This window comes from Plectropomus leopardus, chromosome 18 (assembly GCF_008729295.1).
Source record: "Plectropomus leopardus isolate mb chromosome 18, YSFRI_Pleo_2.0, whole genome shotgun sequence".
Classification (NCBI taxonomy): domain Eukaryota; kingdom Metazoa; phylum Chordata; class Actinopteri; order Perciformes; family Serranidae; genus Plectropomus; species Plectropomus leopardus.
Genome location: NC_056480.1, coordinates 16,396,407 through 16,408,756, shown reverse-complemented (window position 1 = coordinate 16,408,756; position 12,350 = coordinate 16,396,407). Strand labels below are relative to the sequence as shown.

The 12,350-nt window shown below is 39.7% G+C and overlaps 2 protein-coding genes across 8 annotated transcripts in view; both read left to right on the top strand.

The window, feature by feature from the left end:
* ppp1r9a (protein phosphatase 1, regulatory subunit 9A) overlaps positions 1 to 2,979 on the top strand; it is a 90,129-nt gene extending 87,150 nt beyond the window's left edge. For all 7 annotated transcript variants that reach the window (XM_042506340.1, XM_042506342.1, XM_042506346.1 and 4 more), the window contains one exon: positions 257 to 2,979. In XM_042506340.1, coding sequence (XP_042362274.1) covers positions 257 to 439 — 183 coding nt within the window. In that variant the 3' untranslated portion in view covers positions 440 to 2,979. The remainder of the gene's footprint in view (positions 1 to 256) is intronic.
* Positions 2,980 to 4,259: 1,280 nt separating this feature from the next.
* On the top strand, positions 4,260 to 9,549 carry asb4 (ankyrin repeat and SOCS box containing 4). The gene is made up of 6 exons (XM_042507137.1): positions 4,260 to 4,572; positions 5,741 to 6,040; positions 6,816 to 7,058; positions 7,150 to 7,397; positions 7,892 to 8,005; positions 8,231 to 9,549. Exons 1-6 carry the CDS (start codon positions 4,260 to 4,262, stop codon positions 8,417 to 8,419), a joined length of 1,407 nt encoding a protein of 468 aa, XP_042363071.1. The 3' UTR covers positions 8,420 to 9,549.
* The last annotated feature ends 2,801 nt before the right edge of the window (positions 9,550 to 12,350 follow it).

The window sequence follows — 12,350 nt, the reverse complement described above, 5'->3', positions numbered from 1 at the left end:
TTTTTATCAAACATCATAAATTGTAAAGTAATTAAAGCTGTCAGATGAATGTAGTGAAGTAAAAAGTACAATATTTCCCTCTGAGATGTAGTGGAGTGAAAGTATGAAGTGGCATGGGAAGAAAATGCTCAAAGTATAAGTACCTAAAATTCATACTTAAGTACTGTACTTGAGTAGATATACTTAGTAACAATTCAGCACTGCTCATAGGTAGCCCAAAGGAGGAAAGATGCTAATGCAAGTTAATTTGTTTCAGGCCCTCGGAGTCACTTCTTCCCAGGACCGTGCCTTGATCAAGAAAAAGATCAAAGACCTTAAAGTTCTGACGGAGAAGGCCAAGAGGAACCAAGAGAAAGTGGAGAAACAGCGCGAAAAGCTACGGAAGAGAGAGCTGGAGCAGCAGCAGAAAGAGGCGCGCAAAGAAAGCGCAACAGAGTGACGCGAATCATTAGATCACCTCCTGCTTTACTGTAGCACCACACCAAGTAGCATCTCGAGGAACAGAACGTCAGCAGGTCCCATAAATGAACCCTGAGGGACACCTGCTCAGTAGTTCAATAGTTCTCAGTGGTGGAGCTACATGCCCAACTGTCAGAGATCGTTGAGTGACTTTTTCTCACCAAGCAAATTAAACCAAAACGAGCAGTTGGATGATAGGAACATGCCCCGTTCATTTGCCTCATTTTACACCCATCCTGTGTTTTTTGCCATTTAAAATTTTACTCAGTTCTATTTATTTTGCTGTTTATTGCTGTAAATTAGGTTTATTTATTCATATCCAGAGTAAGTCTGTGAAAAGTTCATCTCATCCTCATCCCATATCATCTTCAGAGCCGTTGCCCATCACAGCACCCGTAGACATGACGACCGTGTACATGTACAGTGATAAATACAAATATGTCTGATGTGCCATTTTGATAGACTTATGCACATCCTGTTCAGATAAGTAGATCAGTGAAATCACTCTATTGCTTTGACGAAGCACATACAGGTCAGGCCTGTGTGGCGGAATATGTGAGGCAGTACTCGCATCCCACCACTGGGTGTCCCCATGCTGCTTACTCATACTACTGAAGGAAGCAACACTTGAACTTTCCAATAGGAATTGAAGCGGGAACCAAGTTTCACTGGGAGAAACAAACTCTCGGTACTTGCAAGAACACTGGAAGTGCAAACACTGTAAATTGAACCTCGGCACTGGCTCGTCCAATGTTCCTTACAGTATACATGTACCATACTAAAGCAGTTCACAAAGTAAGAAATGACGACAAGGACAAACTCTAACTCATTGGACTGGTTCTAATGGAGACTTCAGGTACAATATAATCATAAAAATTTGTAACTTACCAAACCTGTACGACAAAAACAAACAAAAAAGCGTTAAAATGAAACTTCCTGCTTATATGCATAATGTTGCTTTGACACCGCTTGTAATCTGCTTTTGACCTCTTTTTATATTCTCTCTCAATAACAAAGTAATACCCCGCCGCTGCCTTTAGAAATTCTAGAGAAGTAGAATTTTTCTGAACTCTACCCGCTTCTATGTGAGAGTTGAAACACATACAGCAGACTTGTAATTGTTCTTTTTTTCTATCATAAAAATTATAGGTCACCATACTTTGGGATACTCTGAATAATATTTAGGAATGCTGCCATATAGACGAGTCATCTCTGTGATCAAGGACCGATGCAGTGAGTCCAGAAGTTGTCTTAAAAGAATTTCGCACCTGATGTTAAACTGGAAATTGCACCTGATAGATGCAATATATTCATAATTTTTCCTATAAAACTGGTCAAAACATTTTGATTTACTTGTTAGATAAAATAATATATACCTTTGAAATTATTTTGACATATGTACTTTATGCAATTCTTGTTTTAGGATTATGACGCTCACTGAGAGACATGTTCCCTGTGTTACTTCTTTAGCATTCCCAAGAATCATTCCGTAGGTTTACAGCAAATATAGAGACACCAGTGTCACCGTGATTAAAAGAAAAAAAAAGCAAAAATGAAGGCAGCTTTAGTTATTCCCTTTTGTCTCAAGGGCCCTGCCTGGTGACCTGTTAACAGGTTTTAAGTACAAGAAGAATAGTAGGAGTTACAGATACCTCCATGCAATGCCACAGTAATACAGGAGATCTGTTAATGTTATTATTTATTTATTTCTGTATTTAATGAAGCAACTGACTACTGTTTAATTTAACTTTTACAAAATAAGAGTATTATTAACACCTAACAATGATTTATCCAGAATTGTATGAGTACTTCCTATTGCCAAAACATAATTAAACATGTTCATTAAAAGTGATTTTCAAATGGTTGTTATCAAATGAAGGATTTAAAAGTTTGGAAATGCAAAACGCAGTAATACTCCCCCATCGTGCTCATGTTTTTTTTCCTCTAATACAACCATAGTGCTGCTCCAGTGCAACTCCAATAAACCGCTCATGATGTATTCTTATGGAATATTTTGTAACACTTGAACCTTTCTGTGAATACCCCCTACCCCCATCTCTGTTAAGTCAGTCTGCCGACTGCACTCTTTTGTATGTATAGTAAAACACTGAGAGCAATACGCTGCAAGAATCCTAAAGAAGCCTTGTTTTCTATCAAGTCAGTATGTGTGCACAGTTTGTCCGAGGGCTGAGGAGGATAAAAAGGTCACACCTGAGGCCAAAATGTGATCTTTTCTATGTGCTTGACTGAGCTTGCCTAGGCATGATGAAACCAACGTATAGATAAGATTCCTGGTGCTCCTGGCAGGCGTTTGAGTCATGGAAGTGTTTGTCTTTCATGTATGTAGAGAGCAAAAGATAATCACCACAAACTGCTAGCCATGCTTTCCACTCTTTTAAAAGCTGTGCTTATTCTCCTTCTCCTCTTCTTTTTTTGTCATACCTTGCTCTCTTTTTCGCATTCTGAAAAGTTTGAAAGGGCAGCTACCTGTCACACTGAATAAAATGTGCGGTCACTGTCCATAGTCTGCTTTTGTTTCTTTTTTTCCCACCATTTGTCTTACTTTCTCCACATAGTTCAAATTGTCATTTCTTAAAGGGACACCTCAAAATAAAAAAATACATATTTTTCCTCTTACCTGTAGTGCTGTTTATCAATCTAGATTGTTTTTGTGTGAATTGTCGAGTGTTGGAGATATTAGCTGAGCGATGTCTGCCTTCTTTTGACTAAAACTGAACTAGATGGCACTTGGCTTTTGCTGCTCAAACACCAGAGAAATCCTCAGCAGCAATGCCCTTTTCCAGAAATCATGACCCAGTTACTCAAGATAATCCACAGACCTTATTGTGAGCAGTTTCATGTAGGAAGTATTTCCTTTCCAAACTGCACCTGCCAAGCATATCACTGCACAGAAAGAAGTGTGCATGTACTCATGGACGAGAATGTAGTTTTAGTGACAGCGAGAGATGTTAACATTAATGGAAATCACCTTGGCTAAGCTGGAGTGTTAGCTAGCTCAGTGGTGCTAGGTGAGCTAGCAGTAGATCATGCCTCTTTCTACGTAGTGATATGCTTGCTTGGTTAAAAATGAAATAGTTACTACATGAAACTGCTTACAACAAAGTTTATGGATTAACTTGAGTAAGCAGGTCATGAATTTTGTAAAGAGGCATTGCTGTTGAGTTTTTAAAATGTATTTTTTTGGCGCTTCAAACACCACAACCTAAATTCAGTCTATTCCTATTATATTGGAGAGGCAGACATCTCTCCTGCCGATATCTCCAACACTGCAACTCACACCAGAACAACATGTACTGATAAACAGCACTACAGGTAAGAGGTATTTTTGATTTGGGGGTGAACTGTCCCTTTAAGTAGAGATATAAATCTGTCCAATGTAGCAAAACGGTGTGCAAAATTCATGTTATGACTGTGTATGATTCACATTAAGATAAAATAGAAAAGAAGAAGCACCTTTCTCTCCAAAACTTTTGCCAGCCCTGTGCTGTGTTTACGTGTCTTATTATCTTTACCATGTGACCGTCCACTGCCTGATGCCTTTCTCTCAGTGGACATCTCAGCAGACTGGCTGGCCTGGACTCAGCCACTGTCAGCTGTAGCTCTCCAGTCCCTCCCTCTCTCCTTTCTATTTATATTCGGCCTAATTTCGCTCCAGGGCTATTTTTCTCTCGCTGACGACTCCCTCCTGTCACTTGTTGCCCCTCTTCATTTCCCTCTTTTTTCCTCATGCACCTCCCTTATCTGATGGCCGGGGCTCCTCGAGGCCTCCAAGTGTGGATATGATTGACACCTTCATTATCACCATTTGTGCGTTTCTTTCCATTCTCCTCCATGCTGTGTGGAGAACATTAGTGCCGGAGCCAGCTGGTGTGGCAGTACCATACAAGGCGAGAGGCCGTACTTTTAGGGAACTCATGGAGGAGTTGAGCCCCAGACAAGTGGCTGAGAAACAACTGAAGCGTCAGTTCCTGGAGGCCCTGCAGGCCAACAACGCCCAGGAGGTCCTGCGGATTCTGCACACCAGGAAACTAGATATTGACACAGTGCTGGAGGTGGAGGACCCCAGCATGATGCTGGCCTCATATAAACAAGGTACGCAGGAGATAGGATGAGATCCACATTTCACCAGCAGCAATAAAATCAAGAATCATGATATACTGGTTGTAATGTTTGCCACACTATAAGTAAGTACAAGTACCCAGAGTAAAGATTATGAGAGATCATAAATGTTCACAAAGCATTAATCAAGATAAATAGATCGTTAACACTTCCTGAATGTCGCAGTTGAAAGGTTAGGTGTGTAGTTCATTCACTAGTTTGTAAGAAGAAAAAAAAATACCTTGATGTCAATGGTTCTAACTGGACCCCACCCTTTACAAACCAGTAAGAGATGCACAGAGGAAACAGCAAAAACAGAAATCTGTCACATGAAATAACCATGCACACAATTTTAAATGTGACAGAACAAAATGTGTAAAAAGGACCCAGAGATGACTCCAAGACATATGTTTTGCAAGTCACAAGAAAGTCTCAAGTCTTATTTTGCATTCTCAACTTTCAAGTCCTAAACGTTACGTTTCAAGTACTAAACATATCATACATTCTTTACTTAAAATCAATGCAGTTTTGACAATACAGCTATAAGGAATCAGATATTCATGAATCTTGAATGCTTTTTAAAAAAGTTACTAGTCCCAGTTTTTCTATCTTTTTACAACTTCAAATGTCGAAGGAAGTTGCAAGTTATTCCATCTCTAAATTTTGACTCATGTTGTGCATACTGCATTTATTTTTTTCATGACCTCCAGCACTGCATGGTTTTTCTATGCAAATCAAGTTTTTTCTTTCCTACTGGCATAACGTAGCATTGGTTCTTTGTGGTTGTCCTCTGCAACTTGATTGGGTACTGCTGGATTCGTTCAAACAAAGTGGATCTGGGGAATTTTTGTCACCTTGCTGGGAATAAATAGTGTTTATCTTAGTCTTTTCAAGAAATAAAGAAAACATTGAACTGATTCGTGGAACACTTTTTAAATAACATACTCTAAAATCTTGGGGGAGTATTTTCAAGTCAAGTCTTTTTTTGATTTTGTCAAGTCAACTTTAAAGTCGTCAAAGTTGTCACTCGAGTCCGACTCGAGGCCAAGGCATGAGACTCAGGTCCACACCTCTAGCAGGACTCCATCACTCACTGAGGTCCTGAAAAAGATGGTTTACAGGGCCTTAGACAAACTTAAATGTTTGTCCTTTTTTTCTGCAGGTTATTGGCTCCCAGGTTATAAACTGGAGAAGTCCTGGGCGATGGGTATTCATGTATGTGTGATGTACAATGCTGTGGAAACAGCACTGGTTCTCCTTCAGGAAGGTGCAGCCATCAACCGGATGCCCAATGGGAAGACGCCACTCCATGTGGCCTGTGAGGCCTCAAACAGCGACTGCGTCGCCCTGCTTTTAGCTCACAGGGCAAAAGTCAACAGCCTGTCGCTGAGCGGACACACAGCGCTACACTACTGCATCACCAAGGAGTCTGTGAACTGTGCCAAGCAGCTAATCCTCAGAGGTCAGGAGGGAAGGTTGCATGGGTAGATGGATGTATTAGTATATGAATGAAAGTGAAAATACATCCAAAAGGCAGGGTTACTAATATGGCACTATTCAGACACAAGGCAATTCAAAGTGCTGTGCAGAAGCATAGAAATACTTTAAAGGTCCCATATTATGCTCATTTCAGATTCATACTTTCATACTTGTATTGTATTTGGATTATTTCTATAAGAACATGTTTACATGCTTTAATGTTCAAAAAACACTTAATTTTCCTCATACTGTCTGTGGTGGAACGCCTGTATTCACCCTCTGTCTGAAACGTTCCATCTTAGTGCCTGTCTCTTTAAATCCTCATCCCGAAAAAACCCAGTCTGCTCTGATTCGTCAGCATTTTCAGGTCTTTTACATATGCACTTGCACTGTCATTGCAACTGGGTAATGATTGTAGTGGCACTGTAGCTGCAGTTTTTACTTTGACAAAAACTAGTTTTGACGTCAAAACGTCATGGAAGCTGTGACAGCTCGTTTAAAGGCACTGTTTCTGAGAACAGACTGTGCGTTATCTTTGGACTGAGTGTTTTAAAATGTTCATAGTATTTATATAGCACCTATATCTGCTAATAAAATAAGACAGAAATTCAACTTTTTGCAGTGTAAATGTAAGATGTTAAGAATTAGAAAAAAAAATCCATCAAAAATGTTATGTATCTAGTTTACTGGAAAGATTGGAGTGACCTCAGGTGTTCAGGAAGCAAAACTACAAAACATTGTTTTTTTTCCTCATGGAGGTGCAAAAGTCAATGAGCCTGGCAATAACAATGAGGAGGAGACGCCTTTACACACTGCAGCCAGATTTGGCATCCCAGAGCTGGTGGCTCTCTACTTGGCCCATGGAGCATCTGTGAATGCAGTCAACTCTCTTCAGGAGACCCCACTGATAACTGCGTGCTTCTGGGCTTTTGATACCAAAGAGCAAGTCTACAGCCAAGATCACCATCTTGTCTGTCGCCTCCTGCTGGACCACCATGCAGGTGAGTTTTTTGGACTTTTGTGAATTATTATCATTGTTATGTAACATTGTCATAAAGCTTTGTTTTCTACAACATTTACTTTTTGTTCCAGATCCCAACCTCCAAGAAGAGGACAATAAAACAGCTCTTCACAAGGCAGCCTGGAACTGTGATCACGTCCTGATGCAGATACTGTTGGAGGCTGGAGCAGACTCACGAGCTATGGACATCAATGGCTGTGCCCCCATTCAATATCTCCTCAAAGTGACTGATGTCAGGCCTATGGCCATACCTGAGCTCTGCTATCAGCTGCTACTCAACCACAACGCAGCACGAATCTACCCACCCCAGTTCCACAAGGTGAGAGATATGAACTGATGTTACTAGATAATATTTCACACACTATAGCCTCAATCATGAAAGATTTAAGTGCATCTGTTGGGAGAAATGGTGTATAATGTTAATAACTATATTTTCTTTAGTGTATAATCTCCTGAAAACAAGAACTGTTGTTTTTCATTGCCTTAGAATTAGCCGTTTATATCTACATAGAGAGCAGATCCTCATCCACAGAGATGATCATGTTATTTGTACAGTAGCCCAGAACAGACAAACCAAACACTGGCTCTTTATAGGGCCATTCATGTTTTTGTTTCTGCTGCTGTAGTTGTTTTTTATGCTTGGCACACTAGAGTTTTAGTTAGTGGCAATCTGCAACCTCACCACTAGATGGCACTAAATCCTACACACTAGAAACCAAAACTACAATACCAATAACAAATTATAAGATACATCCTTGCAAGTATCTTGTACTGTGTTATGTCATGTCATGTTGTGATATTATTTTTGTGCAGGTGTTGCAGACCTGCAATGACTACCCCAGAGCAGTGGAAGTCATGGTCAACTCTTACGAACATTTAAAGTCCACAAAGAAGTGGAGAGCTGCCATTCCTGATGACTGCTATGAGGTAATAAAAAGATCTGTACACAAACAGTGGTCAGTGTAGAATCAAGTAAGTAGTAAGAATGTCCCTATCCACTTTGTTTGAAATTTAAAAAAAAACAAATCAAGTAGGCTGGTGCCCGAGAGGCTGTAAAAAGAGAAAACAAGTCACCTAGATAGTTTTTTAAAAACAATTCACTGTCTTGGAAAGATATAAGATAACATAATCTATTTCTCTTTGCTTCTTCAGCGACATAAAGACTTCTACGACTCTTTGTTCGCTGTTTGCACCAACACTCCTCGCAGCCTGTTTCACCTGACCAGATGTGCCATCAGGGCAGCCCTGGGTCAATCCTGCTATAGAGGTGTAAGACAGCTGCCTCTGCCACATCCCATGAAGAAATATTTACTACTGGAACCTGAGGGGGTACTGTACTGATAAGGACACTTTTTATCTTTTTCTTTTTTTTTTTTCATAAAATCCAACTGTTGTGTGGGACAATACTCAGCCTGTCAACCTGAATATTTTCAGAGAAACATTCACTTTCTGTCTGCAGAGAGTGGGAAATGCTGCTAGTTGGAGTTGGTACTAACAATTTTTGCTTAACATTCCTAGAGGCCTTTGTCTGGAACATAAATCCCTCTGTGTGTTTGAAAAAAGATACAGAAAAAAACTACATGAAAGTTGTCTTTGCTAGAGTTAAGCTATAATCACATGACTTCCTATAACGTCATAGATAGTGTGTTAACCATCGGGATACAGGAAATCTCCTCTCCCCCTTATATATAAATACATGTGCATATGTCCCCTATAAAAATTGGCAGGGGACTTTTACTTTGACAGATTTAAGGACATTTACACAATGAATTGAAACAAAATGGTGACAGCATGCAAACACAAATTGGTGCATAAAAATCACCAGAATGGAGGAAATGATGTGTTTGACACTCGATTTTTATTTTGTGCAGGACCTCAAACCCCTTCTTTATATGTGTCAACCCCCACTATTGTAACAAAATCTTCGCCCTTGAAACTGATTTATAAGGCAGTTTAAGGCTGGTAGGTATGGAAATATTGACTATTTAAACAGAAATATACAAACATTTGAGGGGCAGGTGATAAAATAGCAATTTACTGAGGAAAATTGCTGTGCTAATTACAAAAATAATAATCATTCATTGTGATTGACAAGTGAGAATATTTGCCTGCTGTGTCTTTTACCTTCCCCAGAGGCCTTTATGTCTCTTTAAACTGACATAAGTGTCAGGAAAGACAATAAACCTTTTACTTGTCTCTCTATCACAGTGCTGTCTCATACTTCAGAGGATCCAGATCTACCTGGCAACCTGCCTTCACACTCACCCTTAGGCTCATGCTGTTGTGATGCCTCACTATTTGCAGAGCAAACACTTGACAAAGCCCTCCACAACAAGTGCTTTTTTTCCCCAGTGGACTGCACATGAAGCAATGTACACAACTACATGCAACACTTTTTTGTTGGCCCAAAATATAATAAAGTTTTGCAAGAATGTCCACCTTAAAGAGACAGTTCAACCTAAACTCAAAAATACATATTTTTCCTCATACCTGTAGTGCTATTTATCAGTCAAGATTCTTTTGGTGTTAGTTGCCAAGTGTTGGAGATATCGGCTGTAGAGATGTTTGCCTTCTCTCTCTCTCAAAAAAAAAAGAGAATTAGATGGCACTCAGCTTGTGGTGCTCAAAACATTACAAAATAAATAAATAAATACATTGAAAAAGTCAGCAGCAGTGTCTCTTTCCAGAAATCATGACCTGGTTACTCAAGAAAATTCACAGACCTTATTGTGAGCAGTTCCGTGTAGAAACTATTTTCTCTCTGTACCTGCAAAATGTATCACAGGGCAGAAGGTAGCATGCATCTATTCATGGACAAAAAGCTCATGCTCATGACAGCACACGGTGAAAACATAAATGGCATTTTCCTTGGGTGACCTGTAACATTAGCTAGCTCAGAAGTGCTAGCTGTGTCACAGTCAATGTCTTGATGACCTTTTGGAAAGTCTGAACTGAGTATCTGTAACAGACTTATTCAAGTTGTTTTGTGTCTTTGTTTTTTCTCAGCTGGTTATTATTATTAAAAGGACTGTGTTTCTCTGTACTGTGCTCTTCCCCTCCTGTGTTCCTGTGCTGCCTCTCCCTCATTTACCCATCTACACACCTGCCCTGCATCAGCCTCGTAAGGCCTTCTGTGCTCCAGATTTTTCTCCCATCCAATCAGCTCCCTGTTCTTCTGCCTCAACACCTTATTCCTCTCACTTGAACTTCTCTGCCCTTTCTCTCTACTTGCACTTCATCCCCTCTTCAGACAACAGTTCAGTCTTTGTTGGATCCTTGTTTTGGTCGTGCGGTCTTCTGTTTTGTTGTTTTCCTGCTGCAACCTGGAATAAAGATCTACCTGAGTTCCAGTTGCCTGCAATCTCCTGCATTTGGGTCCAGCTGCTCCACACCTCATGAAAAGGTGAGCTAGCAGCAGATACTTGTTTCTTTCTGCACGGTGATACAGTTGTTGGGTGTTGTTTGGTAGAAAGAAAATAGTTCCTTCTTAAAACTGCTTAAAACAAGGTCTGCCAATTATGTTGAGTGACCGGGTCATGATTTCTGCCATCTAGTTCCATTATATTGGAGAGAGGGCAGACATTTATACAGCCAATATCTCCCATACTCACACCAAACAATCTGGACCAGGGGTGTCAAACTCATTTTAGTTTGGGGGCCACATACAGCCTGATTTGCTGTATAGTGGGTTAGACAAGTAAACCTGTTGCATATCTTACAGTTTAACAAACTTTGACACGGTAAAATGCTTGATTTACAGTATGTGTAACAAAAAGATTTCCCATCAACTGTAGCACTGCACAGAAGGAAGGATGTTATATTTGACCTGGTTTCCATTCTGACTTTTGTAAGGTTGGTCCCCCCAAACAGAAAACCACTAAACCACTTTGAAAAGTCGTCAGTATATTTTATCCAGGTGTTTCATGTAATTTGACATAGGGATATAATGCCAGTGTACAGAGCAGTGGATCTCAACCGTTTTCCTTAAGGGGCCCAATTTCTGTCATTGAGTAAACTGACGACCCCTGACTGACTGATTTTATCGCTATTTCATTTTATGTTCAATACATAATAATACAAAACAACCGATATGAATGATTTGGATCAATTTTGAGCAGAATATGTCCTGTGAATATTGCATCAAAGATGGGTATTGATATTTTCAGTAACTTATATAATTTTCTGCCTGCAGTGTTTGTAATTTTTTTGAACAACCATGCTAACCAACGTCAATGTTTTGTTCTTCCTGACTCCTGGCTTTTGATGTGTTAACTCTTTGGTTGTTTTAACTGCACACTTTTCTGATGCTGGATGAGGCTGTTGGGCAGTGGAGGCTTACATAGCTTGTATTCAGGTCTTTGTGCCCTTACCCTGTCTAGGATAATAATCTAAATTTAAATGATAACAATTTCATTCATTTTTTTCAGAGAAATGAATGAAATGTTAATATTTAACCTACTACATGTATATTCAAAGTTTTATAACACCCCTTTAAATAAAAAAAAAGGCCTTTAAGGCTTTGGCGATCACTAGTGGGGGTTGGGACACACAGGTTGGGAACTAGTACAATAGAGAGGTAGCGTGCAAGACTGAGGCCTTGAGAGAGAGAGGAGTTGCTAAGCTGTTGTTCAGTGTTGTTGTTGTTACTGTTATTTTAAAGAGGGAAAGGAAAGTAAGCTTTTTCTTCATCTCCAATCACTGCACACATATAGTTTGGATGGTTTGTCTTGCAAACATGTCAAAGAATGGTTATGGGAATGTCTTTTGGTGCACTTTATTTAGAAATATTTCCAGTTTCCACATTCTTTGAACCACCCCAGTACATGGGGTCAGTGTCATATATATATAAATGGCAAATAATTTAATGCCACTTTAATCTATAAATGTAGAATTCAAGTGGGATGTGGAGGGGGGGGGGGCAATATCAATATATAGAACATGTATATTTGTCCCCCCGAATAAAAACATAAAATGACTTTTTTTTGGCAAAATTAAATACATTTACACCATAAATCGATGCAGAAAAGGCACAAATTGTTGCATAAAAAAACAATATCACCAGAATGCAGAAAATTAAGGGTCTGATGCTCAAAATTTTCTGGTGGAGGCCCCAAAACCCTGTTTTTTATGTCTCCCCCACTGCTCACTGTTGACATAAAACCCACCCCCTTACTAGGATCAGTGACCTCACCCTCTTACAACAGCTGTTTGTACCTGTGGTGTGCTGTTGGTGTAATCATTATGAACCTTATGGCAGTCCATAGATCATACA